The sequence below is a fragment of the Syngnathus scovelli genome, chromosome 5, assembly GCF_024217435.2.
Source record: "Syngnathus scovelli strain Florida chromosome 5, RoL_Ssco_1.2, whole genome shotgun sequence".
In the NCBI taxonomy this organism is placed as follows: domain Eukaryota; kingdom Metazoa; phylum Chordata; class Actinopteri; order Syngnathiformes; family Syngnathidae; genus Syngnathus; species Syngnathus scovelli.
This window is the reverse complement of record NC_090851.1, coordinates 3,164,430-3,184,227: the sequence shown is the minus strand read 5'-3', so window position 1 is coordinate 3,184,227 and position 19,798 is coordinate 3,164,430. Positions and strand designations below refer to the sequence as shown.

Here is a 19,798-nt window from a genome sequence, read left to right as displayed (position 1 = left end):
GAGAGAGAGAGAGACCCAGCAAATGACGCGTAGGACACGCCCCTCGGCCTGTGTAAGAAAGTGACGTCATTGTAAATACATCCGCGTCTCCGCGTCTTGTTCAACAGCAGGCGCCTTTCGGCCTACTTTCAAAAAACCATAAAATACAATGGAAGGAAGAAATTACGGCTCAGGTAAAAAAGTATCTATTGTCGCAGCAAACCTAGTTAACAAGTTACTACTTACTATGTATTGCGTTTGATCCCCCTCCACACACATATTTGTAATATATATATAGATCTGTTAGCTGCTAGCTCAGCGCATCGGGAACAATCGCCATGTAGTCGAAGGCTTGTAAATATGTTTTTAAATAACAAATTAATGTGAAATGACCACATCTAAATGGTGTTTGCTTGAATGCATTAAAATGGATGTAGGCATGAACGTTCCAATAGCGAGACTGTCGTTTGATTGTTCATCCAAAGCTAATGTTAAACTAACAAGTCATTGTTAGCATAGCCGTTAGCTCGCATTTGGATGTTACCATGTTAAGAATTTACGTAAAGCTAGTGCAACGCGGGACATTTAAAAATAAAAGAAATGTCTTCAAATTAACTTCACAGCATGTAAAACGGAAAAAGTAGAAATGCTAATTATGTAGATTACCCTCTTTTCTTTAAATAGAATCACGTTCTCCATTTTTTGGCCCAATTTGACTCTATTTCTTATTATATAGGTTTTTCCAATTGGGGTGGTGGTGGAGGGTCTGGCAACAGAGGTAAGTTTAAAATCATAAATTGTATATTAATGAAATATTTTATATTAGGCAGACTTGTCATTTAGACTACATTATACATTGAGAGCAACCTTGAGTCACTACTAGTAAATGTTAGAATATTAATACAATACAGTTATCACTTATCCAAATGGAAGAGTAAAGTATTTGGTTCAACATTGAATGATTATTTGCACGATTGTTTTTGAAATTTCAACAGCATTTATTAAAAATCTTTTTTTTAAAAAAAAAAAAAAGAAAAAACACTCTTGTTAAATATGGCCTGGACTCATGCATGCGCATTTCAGAACGAAAACACCCCAAAAATAATAATATTGATATTAATTATGTTGAGATTGTCTGGAGCCAAAATTCTAATCATGATCAATATTCGATTAATTGAGCGGCCCTACAATATACTCTTCAAAATATAACTTGAAATACACCAGCATTTACTCAGCAGCCCTACAATATACTGACAATATTTTTAAATATTCGACTGCTTTATTGTTGTCTACATAATGCTGTCATCTGTATTAGGTTCTGGTTCGGGGAACTTTGATTTATTTGGTGGGAATTATAAGAATTCCATGTCTGGGTTCGGGGGCTACGGAGGCGGCAACTCCAAGAGAGGCCTCTCTGGGTCATCCATGCTCCAGCAAAATGCGGATGAAGTCATTGCCAAGATTAATCAACGCTTGGACATGCTCACTCAGTTGGAAGGGGGGATGAAGAGCCGAGGTGACAGGTACGGCATTTTGCGTTCACGATTTATTGCGTCGCTGTTATACCATAGTTGTCTTGCACGTTTGTCCTTTGGGCTGTGTTACCGGGCAGGAAAAGAACAAATATCTCCTCATCTTTGTATTCTTAACTGTGCTCTTTTTTTTTAACACAGCCCCTATATGACAAGATAAAAAAAAACAAGTCTGGGCATCGGTTTGTTTGACCAAAGCGATAAGTAGAAAGCATTCACGGGTTCGATTTTATTGCTCACTTGCCATCCATTTTGTTAGTTGACATTCTTCCAAATCACAGACGCCCATTTGCTTATGGTTGCTGGATACTTGAAGTCCTTGAACGCTGTCCTCTGTCCTGACTGTGTTGACTTTATTCACAAGCAATGCTCTCCTCATCCATGTGACCTAACCTTGAGCTCTGGTTTTAGGCTTCACGCAAACGATGAGTTAATAAAGTCGCTGACCTTACAATCCAGCGAATAGCTCCAGGCCGTCTGCTGTGCCTCTCGCCGACCAGAAAACACCTAAAGCTTGTTTATGTACCCGCTCTGCACTATTTGTTCTCAAAGCCCGGTTGGCTCTTGCTCATTCTATAAAGATGAAGTAAATTCCAGTTTCCCCTCACGTCTGCTGGCAACTCTGGTTGACCTCTGACTGAAAATGGAGGTGGAAGACTTCTCGTTCATGTAACAATCCGAGCTGGTTTCCAATGTTTTCCTGTAAGCTATTGCAAGCAGACAATGGTTTTGCTGGATGTCCGTCTTGTGGTCGGACAAGAAAATGGCGACATTGCGTCAGGTGGAGAAATCCAGACCTGCCGGCCCTCCCTGCCTCCTGCCTTGCTCTCTGCTCTTCTCTATCAACCCTCTCCCTCCATCCCGCAGGTTTGGCCAGTTCGATTCTTTCGACTCGCTCTCCTCATCCTCCTCCCGAGATCTCTACAGATCCGGTGGCAGTAGCTATGGCTGTGATGATGGCCGTGGTGACAACATGCTGTTGGGCCAGCGAGGAGGCTCGGGCTTCGGGGGGGGCGTGGGGCAAGGAGGGGGATGCGGCTTCAACAGCCTCTCCTCTTCCTTTGGAGTCGCTAAAATGCGACAGAATATGAGGGAGTCCTTCACCGGTGGCTCAGGTGGGGGAGGATGGGCCGGAGCAGGCCGTCGTTCTCCCAGAAGGGGCGGAGGTGCTGGGGGTCGAGGATCTGGCGGAGGGTTTGGGAGCTACAGGTCAGACCCCATGTCATTTGGTGGAGGTGGCCGGGGAAGCGGTCACTCCCCAGGGGGTGGTCGAGGCAAGCTCCCATCCCTGCTGTCCAACCACATGTACTCAGAGAGGGGAGGTTTCCACCAAGGTCCCTCCCAAGGGCCCCACGACTTTCCCGGGAGGCACTTTGGCGGGGGCCCACGGGCCGGCCGCCAGCGAGGCCGCAAGAGACCCCTCAACAAAGTAAGTACCTCCTGCCAAATTAGGAAGCCCTACTCAGATAGCGGCCAAGGAGCCCGTTCTGATTCCCACCACTCTCTACCGTAGCCCAACTGGCTAGCCAGCCGTTCATGTTAGTGCCCTCTTTACCGACATTTCAATCAGATTGACCCTCAACACACACACAAACAAACACACACACTTTGCCCCAACCTTTTATTAACTAGATCGAATGTTTGGTCGAGTTCTTTATAGCAGTGGTCCCCAACCCCTGGGCCGCGGACCGGTACCGGTCCATGGATCATTTGGTACCGGGCCGCACGATAAATAACTTTTTTGCATCTGACGTGTACATAACATTATTCACGTTATGAGGATGCCGCAAGTAAAGTTGCATAGAATAAACAATGGATTCACGTTTTATTATTATATTGTGTTCGCACACAGAATTGATTGGTGTGTTGGGATGGCGGTGTTTATGTGGTAATCCACGTCCGTTGTTGTTCTGCTATACGATTGGCTGGAAAGACGGTTAGGGTTGCGGTTGATTTGTTTTGCGCCAATGGGATTGTACCATAAACAGTGATTATTTGATTGAATGATGATTTCGATATTTGAAAAAAATCGTGATGTCATCAAACGCCGGTCCGGTCCGTGGTTCTAAAAAGGTTGGGGACCACTGCCTTATAGAACTGAACTGCTTATAAGTTTACAACTTCTCACTGCACCAGCTGGTTAAATGTGCTGCCGTTCAAATCATCATGATTGATTTCATGTAAAAACTTAGATGATCAGGAAAAAAATCCAACCGAGATTATGTGATTGTACAAGTCGTACTCTAATGACTTTTGAATATACCCATCATGTTAGATGGGAGTCAGGACATGCCTGCCAACATTTAAAATACCGCTGGAAGGTTTTGTGTTAACCTTGAGTGCAATTTGAAACTTAAAGAATTCATCCATTTTGACTATCGCAAAACAGGCATTTTGAACAGGGGTGTCTAGACTTTTTATATCCACTGTATTTCTGATTAATGATTAGGTCATGTCATTTTTGATTAAAAACAAAAAACAAAGGTGAGTGTAATGTCACTAATCGTGTTTACTGAGTCTTACAAGGGGTGTATTTGGCTTTTATTAATTTTTTGGGGGGGGTGCCGTTCATGAACGTGGACACTCTTTTATTTTGTGCCAACTAAAATTTCGGCAAAAGTATATTTTTGACTCGATCTCAAGTTTTGTTTTGGGTCAACTTCAGCAGGTAAGACCACAAAATGATGTCCAGAAGAAGAGAAAGCAAACGGTCATTCCTGAAGATGAGCCAGAATCTAAAGTGGTTAAGACCGAAAGCGCAGATTTGGGCGATTCTCAGGGTGAGTTGCACGTTCTAGTTGGCTTTCTTCCATTTCAGTTGTCTGATCATGTTGTTTGCTGTTACAGAAGACAAAAATGGCGACAACAGTGATGTGGCAACAACTGCGGTGAGTATTAGAACCACCAGCACATTACAACTGGGTCACTTTTGGGTTGGACCATGTTCGCCTGTCATCGAGGGCAACTTCACCTTCTGCTCCAAATGATGAATAACATTTGGGTGTTTTTTCTTCTCAGGAGACTACCGAAGGAAGTTCAGGTGAGCGCAGTGAATTTCTGACAGTTCTAATAATACCGCAGTAAATCTCTGTTGCCGCCGGGTGTCACGGTTCCCCGGCACAACTGAGCCCAGCGCCCGTCCGTGTTCCTCTCAGGTGCCACGAAACAAGACGAAGGCACAGAGAAGGCGGTGGCACGGGGAAAACCGCCTCCCCCCCGGCCCCCGACCAAGTCTGCAAAAGCTAAAAAGAAGAGGAGCTTCCAGGATAGGTGAGCAGGCAACTGGACTCTGGTGGTGCTGGCGTTCAACATCTTCAACACCAAGTTCTTCCTTCCAGGGTGATGTTTGCCTGCTCAGTGTGCAAGTTCAAATCCTTCTACAAGGATGATATGGAACGTCATATGGACAGTCGCTTCCACAAGGACCACTTCAAGTTCCTCTCCAGCCAACTGTCCAAGCCGACCACCGACTTCCTACAGGTGATCCCGACTGGCCCGTCTGCTGTGTGGTCTTTGAATCAGAAGACACGGCATTCTCTCATTCAGTGCGACTGAACAGAACAAACACGCAGCACTCAAACGGCACTCAACCTTTGATCCGCAGGAGTACTTGCTGAACAAGTTCCAGAAAATGGACCAAATAGTCAGCAAGATAGAACACCACAGTGATGCTATCTGCCAAGCGTACAGAGATCAGGACCTCACCAAAGGTAAGTGACCGCAAGCCGAGGTCCTTGATCGGAAAGGTGAAGTCAAAACAGTTGGCGAGCGGCGTACTTTGTCGCAGATCTTGGCATGGAGCACTTCATGAAGAAAGTTGAAGCTGCACACTGCAGCGCATGTGACATTTTCATTCCCATGGAGCATCACCTGATTCAAAAACACATCAAAAACCCTGACCATAACTACAATCGCAAGGTATGTTTCGGACCCTCCATCGAAATGGACTGCTTACTTGATGGAATGCCTCTTCTGCGATTCAAGGGAATGCTGGAGCAGTCTAAGAAATCCAGCCTGTCAGTTGCACGCAGCATCCTGAACCACAAAGTGATTGGAAAGAAACTGGAGAGCTACCTCAAGGTACGACGGGGGATGCCGTGTGGAAAAGGGGTTTGACTTTTTTGTCAATGAATATAGCGGAGCCTCGTTGCCAAACCATAAGCCGTTATGTAAATTAGCCTGATTGTAGTTTCAGTATTGGAACGGAAATGTTAGTGACGGTCGTGTTGCTTTTTACAGGGAGAAAATCCATTTACTGGTAACCCCGAAGGCCAGGACGAATCCGAGTCCAGGGCAGCGGACGACACTACAGAGGAGCAGAAGTGCGTCGCTGCCGAGGAAGAGCCCGAGACCCAGCAGGAAACCGAAGTGGAAGAAGACAAGGAAATAAAGATGGTTGAGGAGGAGCAGGTGAAGGAAATAACGATGGTTGAGGAGGAGCAGGTGAAGGAGGAGGAGCAGCAGGAGCAGGAGGTTACTATCTTGGAGGTGCAGGAGGACCAGGAGCACCAGGATGACGGGCTAGAGGGGGAAGAGGGCTTTGAAATCGGAGAGGATGAAGATGACGAAGAGGGATACGTGGTTCACGATGAACTTGAGGAGGATGATGAGGATGAGGAGGGAGCAGAGGTGGCTGCTGCTGTTGAAGACGACGAGCACAAAGAGTGAACTTTTCTCCTCGGTGAATGGAATATACTAATAGAACAAACTCGTATGTAACCCTTATTTTTTTTCATTTTATTTTACTCAAATGTCCGTGTTCATACTTTGTGGCAATATCTGAAATGCATTTCAAACATGGCAGGTTTATAGCCATCTGAAAATGAGTACACAAAAACATGTTTTTAACTTAGTGTTTTGGTGCCTTTTTGTTCAAGTTGGTTCATTTACATTATTTGGTTAAAACAATTTTGTCAGCCTACAAATAGTGAAACTTTTTTATTCAACTGTCAGCTGAGGAGTGGATTGTTTTGTTTGACTTAAAGCAGGTGCGAAATGAACAATTGTTTCTTCGCTATTATTGTAACTTTGACAATGTTGTGAATAAACTCAAATAAAACAGCCGTTTCATTTTTGATGACTTTATTACTCTAGAACCACACACAATAGATAAATCCAATGAATTGAAAACTACAATCCATCATCCTGTAGAGGAAACAGTTTAGCATCCGAAACGGTCAACAAGCTATTTTGACTCATATTTGACTCATCTCACTCAATTTGATCGTACTCATTTTATGTTTGGAAATTCTTGTGTCGTTTTTTTTGCATCATTTTGAAATCTCTTGGTCAACTTCAAACTGTCAGATTCTCCATGTTCCCTCCAATTAAGTGTTGTCATTAGTACAATGCTTATAGTTTTTCTTGTGCTTATTTCCTAATTTGCAATCAATCTTTGCTGCTGTTTTTTCCTCATTTATATTGACAACGTAAATATATTTTAAGGAGAAATATAAAATCGACTAGTATTTTTCATCGGGGTGTTGTGTGTTGGACGTAATGCCGGCAAGAAGGATTAAAGGGTGGTGCCATTTAAACTAGGATTACCACTGAAAGCAGTATTTTGTCACGCAATACATTTAAAGAATGGCTTTTTTGAAATAAGCATTTTTTTTTTTCGTTTCTATTACGATTGCGTAATATGTCCGAGGATAGGGGCGGAGTTTCGCCTGACACTGACAGCCGCGTCCTTCCCGGGTACCGCACGGCCGTCGTGCGTCTGACGTCATCGACGTCGAAAGGGGACTGTTTGTTCTGGATTTGGGGCGAGGAAGGTCCTCCCAGCGCTGACAACCTAATCAGCCAGGTATGAATTGTGCTCGCTAGGTTGACACCGACGTAGAGAGCAAGGGTGGGATGCCGGGGGGGTCCGGTAAAAATGCGTTAAGGCCCTATATTAGTGGTGTTTTTCCGCCCGCTGTCAAGAGTGAACCTCGGCTTGAGCTGTCCCCGCGCAGGGCCTTGCACCGGTTCGGTCCACACACGCGCGATTGATGATTTGGCTGTTCTTTTAAGCTAATGCTACATATGGCGCATGTTGTTTCTCGGCTCCTTTCTTTATGTATAACAAGGGTCAGATGGCTTTTGTGGTATTTTAGACAGTGCGCCGTCACAGTGACTGCACGTTAGCTCACACTCGTGCTAAAGCAGCTAGCCCCGCTCGAGCTGTTTGTTTGTAGCCCTCGTAGGCCATATTCATAACAGAATTTACGTGCCCCAGACTGCGTAGCTGAGGCGCCATAGTGGAGTGGGGGCATGTTCAGCGTGACGTAACTCGGTTTCGTGAATCCCGAGCCATTTAGTTTGTATTCTGAAAGGCCGTTTACGTGCGAAGTTGACACATACTGGTGAAACATGGCGACGTGCTAGTCATGGAAGGTTAGCTAAAACAGCGTGTAGCAGCTAGCACGACCCTTTTTCGGGTGGGGGGCACATGAATCTTGCTTTTTTTTTAAAGCTCCTGGTAGCTCACACGGAAACATATTACGTTAATTCCCTAATATTCCCCTTTAGTTGTTTTAAGACGTTAACGCTGCTGTCAAGAGCACAGTAGTTTAATTGCTAACAGTTCCTACGTAGGTAAAATTAGCTTCGCTTCGATGCTCTTTGATAAACATCACAAAGGTTGTTGAAGACTGTAATATATGTGCCTTTTAGTTGAATGGAAAATACTATTTTACGACTGAAATATTTGTCTGCGAGCTTGCATCGACGATGTAATCATGCGGTGCTATAAAGGACAAAATGGGTGAGCTCTGACGTCATGTTATCCAAAACAAACCAAGGATTTATCAAATATTGGGATTCCAAGGAGAGAAAACATCACCTCATGCTGACAGAAAAGTCAAAATAATACACATTGTGACATCACTAACACAGTACCCCCTGCCTCTGAATAATTTTATTGATTTTTGGGGGGCGAAGGCAAAAAGTTAGGTGAAATAATGCAGTTTTGAAAATGATACACGCTATATCTGCTCTCAAGATTGGAAATATGTATGATGAACCCTTGCTATTAGTGGAGTTAGTGATCAAGTCCCACTATTGAGACCCGTCTGTGATTACGAGCTATATAAATAAACTTGACTTGAAGCTATTACAGATGGAGGAAAACTTTGAAGTCTCCTTTCCCTAGTGAAAAAGGCATGTATGGCGTCACTCATGTTTACAACACACCATGTGAATTAAGGTAGTAGTTTTAAATTTGTCATTTCAAACTCACTTATGTCATTTATAGACACAGATCATCATTTCGCCAACCTTTGTCTCAAGACAACTTCGCAAACGGCTCTTAATGTTTAGTCGGGCGCTTAATGTACCGTACATTTGATAGCAATCAGGATCTTTCTCCGCATCAACCTGACAAGTTTACCACCCTGATTTTCTGGTGTCAATCCCACAAGGAGCCTCGCTTGCCTTCTGGACCTCAACTGGAATATTCTGTCATGCTGCTGTTTGCCGTCAAGTCGATTGCCAACGCTATATACTCTGGTGCTTTATTCAGATGGAGCAGGGTGGATTCTGAGGACCTTACAGAAAGAGTACTAGTGACTAGCTTTAGTCATGCTCGACATTTAGATTAAGGAACAGGTGATTGGCTGTGTATTTTCAGTCCTGTCATAAAAATGTACAATACAAAACAACAAAATGACCAGGCAGGTGAGTTTATCGTACTGAAATGCACTTGTGACTTCTCCCCTTCCGCTACAATTAACAGCTATTTTATTTTTTTACTTGTTTCCCTTTGCTCTTCTGTCAGGGTGACGTGCAGTTCTCACTCACCGTATTGCGGTTTGCACCCCCCAGAGAGCGTCGCTGCCCCCCTTGTCGACCACACTATGAACGACTGAGCAATTTAACGGCGAGACGGCAACAAACATGTAAGTCTCTTGAAACATTGACATAGCGTTTACTGAAGTCATTGTGAGTGGCTGCGTGATATGAAATGGAAAAATGAGAGAGGGACTACTTGAACCTCTTAACTACTGTCGGAACAGAGAGTCCAGCGAGGAGTGGAATGGCCTGAGGGGGAACCCCTCGGTCCCACCTGCCCCTGCCAGGTCCAATCTGCCTAAACTGACTGCTCGGCCGCTACCGACCACCACTGCGATGGGGGACGGACTGGAGCCAGGCAGCAGCCACAACCCTCCTTCGGCCCCGCAGCCTCACATCCTGAACCCTGCACCTTCTAAAATAGGAAATTCCACCAGACCCAAACGACAGACCAACCAGCTCCAGGTGTGTAAGAGCGACAGAGACGTTATTGATTATTAATGTGACGACTGGGGTCAGACAGCGAGGAGTCTGCGACAACTGAGTGCGCTTCGTTTCTCTTTTCAGTACCTCCTCAAAGTGGTACTGAAGACATTATGGAAGCACCAGTTTGCGTGGCCCTTTCACGCTCCCGTGGACGTCGTCAAACTCAACTTACCCGTGAGTCGACCGTTTTTCATAGCCGGCCAGAAGCCATGTACTTCCAAATAGGCGGGTGTTAAAAGTACAATGGGACACAAAACATTCCGGTTGATCGGATTGGACAAGCGTTTCCAAACTTATTTTGTCCATTAGAAATATTTTTAATTAATCCTAGAGTCAGACTGTCACCATATAACTGTTCTTATGACATGTTTTGTTTTTTTCTTTTCTGATTTTCAATTACAAGCGTAATTAGAAGTGCTGGGCAATTAAAAATGGAAATGTACTCACCATTTGATGAATGGAAAAGTGCCACTGCAAGATCTTGTGCTTGGTGTTAAAAAGCATCTGTTTCCCACAACGCAATCAGGTCCTATCCAGTTTGTGGTTGACATCACACTTTTACTTCCTTTTTGACATCGGTACCCATCTTCTGTGGTGTCATGAGGCAAAACACAAATCAGCTCTTGTATGACGTCACGCTGATGTGTCACCGGTGACACCACCACAAGCGGTCATTCAATTGAAGACCGTGACCTAGAAAGATGAGAATCGAACTGAACTCAAGTCTTCCTATGGGATATCCAGTGATCAAATTCCACCAAGCACATTGTGTTATTCGTAGCCGGCCAGAAGACGAGAGAGCCTTTACAGTCTTCTTCCTTTGTCCCCATGATTCTAGGACTACAATAAAATCATCAAAACCCCAATGGACATGGGTACAATAAGAAAGCGCCTGGAGAACCACTACTACAAAAACGCCCAGGAGTGTATTCATGACTTCAATACCATGTTCACCAATTGCTACATCTACAACAAGGTCAGTCTCTCGGGACAGTTTGTTATAAAGTTACACATGGAGCTCAAGGATAAAATCATCAACGGTAAACAACAATTTATGAGCGTTAGAGAAACTCAAGTATGGACAAGAATTCAGGGGGGGTCGAGAATATCTTGGAATAAGGCGTAAAATGGTAACAGTGTGCTTTGATTCACGCAGCCCAACGATGACATCGTGTTGATGGCAAAGGCCTTGGAGAAGCTCTTCCTCCAGAAGATCACCCAGATGCCACAGGAAGAGACGGAAATCGCCGTGGTCGCCAAGGGACGCCGCGGCATCAAGCGAGAGCCTGGTAGGGTCGTAGCCGCCGGACTCGATCTTGACCAGGGATCTTCTCGTCATTACTCATTTGTATCTTGATTTCAGCTCCCATCAGCATGTCCGAATCAAGCCAAGAACTATCCTCCCCATCCAGCACCCCACACACGCGAGGCTTCTCGTCCCCTTCCAGTCTCCCGCAAACCCACGCGTCGTCAACCCCGCCTGTGCTGGCCCAGCCCCCACGTGTGCCTCCTACACCCGCAGCCCACGCCCCCCATCTAGGACCGCCGTACCCACTCTCAGGCATCCTGCCCCAGGGCATGACCGCTGTGGCCCCTCCAGCCTCCGCCGCCGTGCACCCGGGCCTCCATCCTAGCCCGGTGATGCAGAGCACTCCCGCTCTCATCAAGGTACCTTACCAGAGCAATATGGCCGCGAAATAAATATGATGTACCGTATTTTCCGCACCATAAGGCGCTTCGAGTTAAAAGGCGCACACTCATTTCCGGGGACTTTTCCGGACCGCATTATAGGACGCATGCATGCCATGACTTACGGTAAAATAAAAATATTTCAATAGTGAAAAGTTAACATTTTGTGTATCGTGAATTTGATGATTTCTTTATTTTTCTCATGTGTAATTAACACCTTTAAAAGTTTGTCATTCGCACTCGACTGAAAATTATGTCACATGCTCAGGGCTCAGGTAACAGCCAGTCAAGATTATGATTATTAAAATACTTTTTCAATAATTTGATCATGGCTCAGTTGTCGAATAATTGTTGCACCCACTTCACACATTGAATGTGCTTTTCAAGTCTTTTTTTATGTTCCTATCGTTATAGTTAACAGTATATTCCTCTAAATTGTTTTTTTTTTTTTAAAGGAGAGTCAATAAAAAGCTGACATGTCATTTTGTTTGCGTCCTTTGACATCTTGTGATGATCCAACAGCAACGGAAGAGCCAGAAGAGGAAAGCGGACACCACAACGCCTACAGCCAACGACCAGCTCAGCGAATCATCTCCCGTCTTGGCGGAGACTCGACCGCGTCGCGAGACCGTTCGCCCATCAAAGCAACCCAAGAGAGATCCGTCGCAGCCTGACTCCCAGCACCAGCTGGTTGGTGGTTTGGAGACAGGAGGCATGTTGACGCCCAAACGTCAAGATCAGATGCATTCCTGCTCCATCCTGGTCAAAGAGATGCTGTCCAAGAAGCACTTTGCCTACGCTTGGCCCTTTCACCTCCCTGTTGATGCTAAAGCTCTTGGCCTTCATGACTATCATGACATCATCAAGCATCCCATGGACTTAAGCACCATTAAGGTAATTTGTGAGAAGAATTTGCTCTCCCCTAAAAATGATTTGTCAGCGCCATTTTGTACTGTCTTGCAGCTTCCCAACTAATTGTCCTTTAAACGATATTTTTTTGCCTCCTTTAGAAAAAGCTGGACAACCGACAATACAGAGACCCCCGAGAGTTTGCAGCAGATGTCCGATTGATGTTCTCCAACTGTTACAAATATAACCCGCCGGGCCACGATGTGGTGGCAATGGCACGCAAACTACAGGTGTGTGTTTTGTTCTTTGCTTAGTCTCAAAATAGACGTCTCTCTGAGTACTAAATTGGAGTTGATCACAAAATTTGTGAATTGACTCACTGCTTATTATGCACCTCCTCACAGGATGTTTTTGAGATGCGTTTTGCCAAGATGCCTGACGAGCCCGAGGAGGCGACCCCGGTTCCCACGCCATCATCTGTCCTTCACCCTGCGCCATCCACTCGCCAAGCGCCACCACCCCCACCCCTTGTCTCAGAAGACAGCAGTTCCAGTGTTTCTGAATCCGAGTCCTCAGCGGGAGACTCTGATCAAGAGAGGCAGCAGCGATTGGCTGTCTTACAGGAACAGGTTAAAGCAGTGTTTTTTTTGGGGGGGGTTAGAGAAACCATTTTAGGATTGGGTTTGTGAGGCTGTGATTTTTTTTTTTCCAACCACATTTCATTGTGTTTTCTGCAGCTCAAAGCCGTACACGAGCAACTGGCCGCGCTCTCTCAGCCTCAGGTCTGCAAGCCCAAAAAGAAAGAGAGGGAGAAAAAGGAGAAGGAAAAGCACAAGAAGAAAATGGGAGCGGAGGAACTCGCCGAGCCTGCCGTGCTTCACGTTTCCAAGAAGAGCAAAAACAGCAAAGAGTCGCTCATTTCCAAGAAGGAGAGGAAGAAGCCTGGGTCGGTAGTTTTGACAAGCACAGTGGATAGCAGTCAGTTTTGATTATTTAAAATCGGAGTGATCAGCGAATTACAGAATTGACTGGAAATGGCATAAAAAATGTATAAACGGTTTATTTTTCCCTACCATACTTTGGCCACAATTTATTTTGGTTGGCTTAACTTCCTTTCTTTTTTTTTTTTTTTTGCGCTTATTATATTTATAGAAAATAGCCAGCCTTGTCGTATTACATATTGTGACTTATTCCTTTATGACACGCTTAATGAACACATTTCAAAGGGAAATGATGCATTGTCTAATCATCTGATGCGTTTATGAATCGCAGTAAGAAAGAAGGCATCAAAAACAGTCGTCCCGCTGTGGCCCCTCAGAGTGCCCCGACGCCTCTCGTCCCGTCAGCCTCCCTGGAAGCAGAAGATGACATGGGTATGCATGCTAGCTCAGAAATTGTCGTTGAACGAAGCAGATGAATCTACAAAAAAGCTCCGTGCCCTCACCAGATTTGTTCGGGAGCGCGCCAGCTGTCGGAGGCAAACCCATGTCGTACGAAGAGAAGCGCCAGCTGAGTCTCGACATCAACAAGTTGCCCGGCGACAAGCTGGGCAGAGTTGTGCACATCATCCAGACCCGAGAGCCCTCCATGAAAAACTCCAATCCGGATGAGATCGAGATCGACTTTGAGACGCTGAAGCCCTCCACGCTCCGGGAGCTGGAAAAATACGTATCGAGCTGCCTCAAGAGGAAAAAGAAGTCCTCAGGTACTTTATTTATTTATTTTAATAAATGAAATGATTGCCCTTGAATGATCGTCACCTCTTTGAAAATGTTTGGTATGCTGTAGAAAAGCCCCTGGAAATGACAAACGTCACAAAGTTGAAGACGGGATCTTCATCTTCGGGCACCAGTGACTCCTCTGATAGTGAAGACTCTGACAATGGTACCAAAAATAAATATAATCCAGTTTTATTCTTTTGTTGAAATGCTTTTTAAATAGACTATTTCTGTTTAGCGGGGCTGGTTCCCAAGCAGCAGAAGACGCTGTCCAACAAGGACACCAAGAGGACGCAGCAGCAGCGGCAGCCCATCACCACCGTTACCGGCCCCTGCACGCCGCAGCCTCAAATGGTCCAATCCAAATTCCCATACGTCGCTCCGCCCCCTGTCCCTGTGTCGGTCCCCGTTCCCGTCCCTGCCCCTACCGCCCCTGTCCCTGCTTTGGAATCTTCCCAGCTGTTAAGCACCGCGTTTGACCCCTTGACCCACTTTATGAACCCTCACCTAACTCAGCCCAACTGCGAGCCTGGCCCAGTCATCACAGCTGTTTGTCCGCCGCTCACATCTGGCCTCCTCAACGCCACCGCGCCTGTTGGACCCACACCTACTGAGACGCACCTCTTCCTGAACCAACGTCCCATCACACCCTCACCAGGTCAGTGCCATTTTGCAGTTAGGGGTGCGATGAACGGATGGATGAATAAATATACGTTCTCCTTATTTTATTTTTTTTATTTCTAGCCATCCATAGCGCACTTCCCCAGCAGCCGGCACGACCTAGCAGCCACGCAGCACCGCTTCCTCCCAAGAACTCTCATCCGCCTCCCTCCTCGCTCCTCTCTCTCCCCACGCCGTCACCTCAGCTTCAGAGCTCGCTTTCCGCCCCCCTTCCCCCCCAGCCCGCTTCACGGCCCCGCGTACCTTCGCCGCCATCGCACGGCATCCTGGGCACGCTCTCCGCTCAGCCACCCCAGGCCCTACTGGAAGACGACGAGGAAGCCGCACCCACCAGCGCCGATACGCCGTCCCTCAGCCAAGTGCAAAGCTTCCTGCAGTCTTTTCAACCGCGGACGTCCGGCCTGGTTCAACCGCTGCAGTCGTCGGCTCAGCTGGGACCATCAATGCAAGCCGCCATGACCTCCGCCCCCACGACCATGCATCGTCACGGCACGGCCCACGGCCACACGCAGCAGTCCTACCCGCACGCTCTGGCCGCAGCGGTGCAACAGCATAAGGGGGTGAGCCTTCAGCAGAAGCTACAACAACTCCAGCAGCAGCAGCAACCCTCGCCACGCTTCAAGGCCGAACAGTTTTCAACTGGTAAGACGGACAGTAGTTTTAATTCACATTCAATCAGTGTTCAGTTGAATTCACATTGTCAATAGCGGCTGCTCTTGCAGGTTGCCTGCGGCGTGACAGTCCCTCTCCACTCATGATGCACTGCCCCTTGATGCCTCAGTTCCAGACGACAGGACAACAGTCCCCCTCACAAATCGAGAAAAACGTCCGTCATTGTTTCACTGGCCCTAAAAACGCGTTACGACTAAGCTTACTGTGTGTGCGTGTTTTTGTCTTATTTAGGACCAGAGTTCCGACTTGGTGAAAGAGGAGAAACCGCCCCCCTCGCCAGTACTAACTCCTCCCCCGTTCAGCCCCGCCATGCGCCTTGACTCTCAAAAACACGACAGCAAAAATAGTAAGTGCAGCACTTTCGATTTTAAGTGTCAAGTTTTTGTCGAAATGATTCTTCCCTCCAATTCTCAATCTCATAGCCTGTTTTCGGAAATCCCATAATACGCATGTTTTTGCTCATGATAGTTTCTCTATGAAAACATTTGATTGAATATTAATCACATCTTTGCTTGTTGTTTTCCTCGTTTGCTTGTCAGGATTAGAAAGCAAGTCATTGGATGCTTCTCGTCCCATTTCCCGCCTCCCAGACTCCCTGGTGCAAGCCTGCCCTCAGCAGGACACCAAAGTCAAGCAAGAGCCCAAAACGCCCACAGCGTCCAAGAGGACGCCGGTATGTCCGGCACCATGATGAATGCATTTTTTTTTTTAATTCATATACCAACTAATATCTTCAAAAATATATCTATTCCAGGATGTGAAGTTAAAGAACATGGGCTCCTGGGCCAGTTTCTCCCAGAGGTCTCAGTCAACGCCGGCGTCAGCCGTCCGCTCGTCCAGCGACAGTTTTGAGCAGTTTCGACGGGCGGCCAGGGAGAAGGAGGAACGAGAGAGGCAACTGAAGGCTCAAGCGCAACAGGCCAGGAGGGAGCAGGAGAAACTGCGGTAGGTCACAGCATGTCACTGGAGATCAGTGGTGCCCAAAATATATGGAGCCAAGGCTCACATTTTTGAAGTGAAAAACCGCGCCGCTAAATAGCACCCTCTGTGAAAGTCAAGTAGACTAGCATTAGTTCTGTCCATCATAGTACGTCACGCAAAGATTAATTATTTCTAGTAAATAAGTCATAGTTTTGGAACAAGTAATTTAAACTAGATAACCAGCAGATAGCACTTGGTAATCCCTTTCCTAAAAAGCAGGTAATGAAGAGTGTTTTTTTGTTTTTTTAATAATGAGAAATTATTTTAAAAAGTGTCATTCATTTTGAATGAGACTTTGTTCTAATTCTGAATTAAGAAACTGAGTTTGAAGATTTTTTTGTAGTTGACTGTTGAATTAAATGTGAATTTTCACTATTCGTAGTGAATAGCCCAATATTACTGATTTATTGATTACCAATATTTAATAATATATAAATCGATTTTAAAAGCCTCATTGGGTCAAATAATCTCTTTTTTTATTGTATTTATATTTTGAAGTCTTTATAATTTATAAATTACTTAAACTTGAAATAAAATACAATTAAAATACTAAATTTGAATTTTTTTACTTTTATAATGAATTGGGTTACAATGAAATTCAATGCATTTTAAAATATTTTACAATTTACAAATTAAAAAACCAAAAAAATTATAATGAATTAGATTACAATCAAAGTCAATACATTTTAAAATATTTTACAGTTTACAAATTTAATTAAAACCGAATAAATATATTTTCTAAAACTCATTTTAAGGCTGATGAATGCAACAAGTTTTATATCTTTTTTTACATAACGGAGTGGGTGCAATGTGGGGGGCTCACGTTGGTCACAGTCGCTCTAACTCATTGTGTTGTTCCACAGCCACGACGATGACAACGTGGAGCATGCTCGCCGGGCGCAGGAAGACACCCGCCGACGGCAAGAGCAGCAGCCGTCGCCCCTCGCGCCCACGCCACCGGCTTCCACCCCGCCTACTCACTCTCCGCAGCCTCCTGCCATCCCACCTCCGGCGCCCTCCCCGACTTCCTCGGCCGTGCAAAACGCCCTCGACCAGCAGAGGGAGATGGCGCGCCGTCGTGAGCAGGAGAGGCGGAGGAGGGAGGCGGTAAGTAACATTTATTCAAATATTGGAACAAATCAATCGTTGGGTTCCTCGGGGTACCTTCTAAGCCATGATCTCTTCTCTTATGCAGATGGCTGACACCATTGACATTAACTTCCAGAGCGACTTGATGGCCATTTTTGAAGAGAATCTCTTCTGAGTGGAAAGAGCAGCGATGTGTGAGAAGGACCTACGCATGCACACACTGACGCCATGAGCTAATATACATCCCCCCCCCATTTCCACATGAACCTCCGTATATGGACTTACATGGTACTTGTCCCCTATTTTACGCCATATTTTTTCCCCCTCAGAACGCAGATACGTTTTGGTGTCTGACGTGATATGTATAGTTGGCTGAGAAAATGGAGTTCCAAAAAAAAAAAAAAGTCCTTTAAAAGGCAAGAGTGATGGTCAAGGGTCAAGGGTTAAGGAAATGATTTAAATCAAAGAAATAGAATGTTTTAAAAGGTGCACAGACTTTTGACGTTCCCTGCTCTTTTAATCGTGTTATTCCGAGATGGCCTCGAACTTGTTGGGCTAGTTTTCTCAGGACACAGCGGCACAGCCCCCCCCTCACCCACAACCCCACCCAACAGACCCCCCCAGAAGCCTCGAGTGTGTCCTCTCTGCCATAGCGCTCTGGCCTGTATTGTCTTTGACCACGCCCTACAAATTCTGACATATTATATCTAAATAGATAAGTAAATATATATTCTATACAAAGACAAGGGAACGTAAAAGAACATAAGAGGAGTTGGGTTTGTGTTTGCAGTGTGGGGCGGGGAGGGGGGGGTCCCGGGGCAATCTTGAGTGCTTTTATTTTGTAGAATTTTCTGTAAAGAGAAAAAATATATATGATGCCATTGCCATTTTTTTTTTTCCCCTCCCAGCCCAAACTGTTGAGTTCTGAAAGTACATTCACACTCTTTCACGTTTTAAGAAAGGTTTGATTTTAATTTGATTTTTTTCTGACCCCCCCTTTTAGGAATCCAAATATTTGCGCAGCATTTGTTTGCTCGTCTTCTTGCACTTTTGCTCTTTTACACCCACTTCGTTTTCTGTCACGCTAATGTCAAAGGCTTTTTAAGTCGTTTCACCCGCCTACTCATGCAACTCTTTGTGGGTTTTTATTTTTCTGAAGCGTTTCCATTGTGATTCGACTTTCCGGCCTGCACACTTATGAGTGTTTTCAACATTCTAACCAATTAATCCCGCCACCACCTCCACCTTTTCTTACTTGCTTGTTGTTGGACTTTTTTGTCAGTTCTTCCCTTCATATGCCTTCCCCCCCCAGTTGATTCATTTTATCCAGAACCATCTTGTTAGTATGTTGACAAGTGAGGCATTGACGTCAATAGATTAATCTTCAGTCTATGGACATTTTTTAAGAAAAGTATTAAAGTAATATTTTTAAAAAAAAATAAAAAAATAGTGTTTGGGGTTTTTGTCATCTCTATTGGGTAAATAGTTACTGTGGTGATCGCCTCAATCCGGTGGGTGTGCTGTTGCGAAAAAGATTACGTCATTGCGATACATTGACCTGCTCATACAAATATTCTATTTATTATTGCTCAGCTGTGTCAACATTCATATTTATGGTGGGTTGTTTTATATTATCTATTACATCTAATTTTAGTGGAAGCATAAAAGGAACGCCAACCAGATGCACACCATTATCTTCTCACAAAGTGGCACAGTAAATTTAGATTTAAGCATCCCTCTCACAATAATATTCACATTAATAACTTCATACTGTAGTACACATTTTAGGCTACCAAAAAACATTTATTATGTATTTGATCTTTTTAGGCCATTAAAATCTATGGAGCGGATAATCGGCCCTTAAGTGTCGTCCTCCATTTAAATGTTCAGTATTCAACAAGTTTTTTTTTAACCCCAAGTATTTTTTTTAGGCGAGGGGGGGTGGGCAAAGTGTGTTTTGAATTCCAAGCATGGTCAAGGAATAAATTAAATCTCACTGTACTGTTCAATCAACATCTCTCCGACAGTGTCAATCCAAAAGTAAAAATGTGTTTGTGATGGCAACCTATTTTGATCCAGCTCTCGCATTGGAATGCTCATCAACATTGCTCCATCAACCACACGAGGTCTGCATCCATTCAAGAGTCTCAGGATGTGTGTGATGTCATCTTGAAAGAGTGGAAAGTATGCGGGGGGTTTACACACAATCTGCTCGCAAGCGTTGCACTCTTCCCGGCGATGCCATTAGGAAGTGCTCGGAGGGGGGGGGGGCATCTAAGTCAATGATGAGGTCAATCAAGACCCTCCCTAAAATCTATTCCAGATGACATTAAAGGAGTTCCGCATGTG

At 45.1% G+C, this 19,798-nt stretch overlaps 2 protein-coding genes across 8 annotated transcripts; both read left to right on the top strand.

Annotated features, from left to right (window-relative positions):
• Nucleotides 1-17: 17 nt before the first annotated feature.
• On the top strand, nt 18-6,574 carry akap8l (A kinase (PRKA) anchor protein 8-like). Of its 3 annotated transcripts, none has more exons than XM_049721879.2 (13): nt 18-173; nt 716-757; nt 1,295-1,502; nt 2,379-2,940; nt 4,180-4,291; nt 4,359-4,399; nt 4,530-4,551; nt 4,667-4,781; nt 4,850-4,991; nt 5,116-5,221; nt 5,299-5,429; nt 5,496-5,591; nt 5,751-6,574. In XM_049721879.2, the coding sequence occupies exons 1-13, from the start codon at nt 149-151 to the stop codon at nt 6,177-6,179; spliced, it is 2,031 nt and encodes a 676-aa protein (XP_049577836.1). In that variant the 5' UTR covers nt 18-148; the 3' UTR covers nt 6,180-6,574. The 3 variants fall into 3 exon arrangements, with proteins under 3 accessions (XP_049577836.1, XP_049577835.1, XP_049577837.1); XM_049721878.2 differs by having other exon boundaries at nt 4,177-4,291; XM_049721880.2 differs by lacking the exons at nt 18-173; nt 716-757; nt 1,295-1,502 and having other exon boundaries at nt 1,513-2,940; nt 4,177-4,291.
• Nucleotides 6,575-7,154: 580 nt separating this feature from the next.
• On the top strand, nt 7,155-18,896 carry LOC125968736 (bromodomain-containing protein 4). 5 transcript variants are annotated; one of them, XM_049720095.2, is made up of 23 exons: nt 7,225-7,317; nt 9,016-9,170; nt 9,271-9,391; nt 9,509-9,749; nt 9,852-9,944; nt 10,609-10,746; nt 10,927-11,059; nt 11,134-11,438; nt 11,982-12,353; nt 12,470-12,598; nt 12,713-12,937; nt 13,046-13,254; nt 13,581-13,681; nt 13,756-14,013; nt 14,097-14,192; nt 14,265-14,684; nt 14,771-15,349; nt 15,415-15,533; nt 15,611-15,725; nt 15,919-16,052; nt 16,134-16,324; nt 17,224-17,467; nt 17,556-18,896. In XM_049720095.2, the coding sequence occupies exons 4-23, from the start codon at nt 9,621-9,623 to the stop codon at nt 17,622-17,624; spliced, it is 4,059 nt and encodes a 1,352-aa protein (XP_049576052.1). In that variant the 5' UTR covers nt 7,225-7,317; nt 9,016-9,170; nt 9,271-9,391; nt 9,509-9,620; the 3' UTR covers nt 17,625-18,896. The 5 variants fall into 5 exon arrangements, with proteins under 5 accessions (XP_049576054.1, XP_049576050.1, XP_049576053.1 ...); XM_049720094.2 differs by having other exon boundaries at nt 7,232-7,317; nt 8,915-9,170; XM_049720097.2 differs by lacking the exon at nt 9,016-9,170 and having other exon boundaries at nt 7,155-7,317; nt 15,430-15,533.
• The last annotated feature ends 902 nt before the right edge of the window (nt 18,897-19,798 follow it).

Bases quoted from the DNA above. Each gene is read 5' to 3' on its own strand.
- LOC125968736 (XM_049720093.2), top strand. From the start codon at position 9,621: ATGGGGGACGGACTGGAGCCAGGCAGCAGCCACAACCCTCCTTCGGCC. The intron at 10,747-10,926 runs GTCAGTCTCTCG...TGATTCACGCAG, and splicing joins ATTGCTACATCTACAACAAG to CCCAACGATGACATCGTGTT. The intron at 15,534-15,610 runs GTCCGTCATTGT...TGTCTTATTTAG, and splicing joins CCTCACAAATCGAGAAAAAC to GACCAGAGTTCCGACTTGGT.
- akap8l (XM_049721878.2), top strand. From the start codon at position 149: ATGGAAGGAAGAAATTACGGCTCAG. The intron at 2,941-4,176 runs GTAAGTACCTCC...GGTCAACTTCAG, and splicing joins GCAAGAGACCCCTCAACAAA to CAGGTAAGACCACAAAATGA. The intron at 4,292-4,358 runs GTGAGTTGCACG...TTGCTGTTACAG, and splicing joins AGATTTGGGCGATTCTCAGG to AAGACAAAAATGGCGACAAC.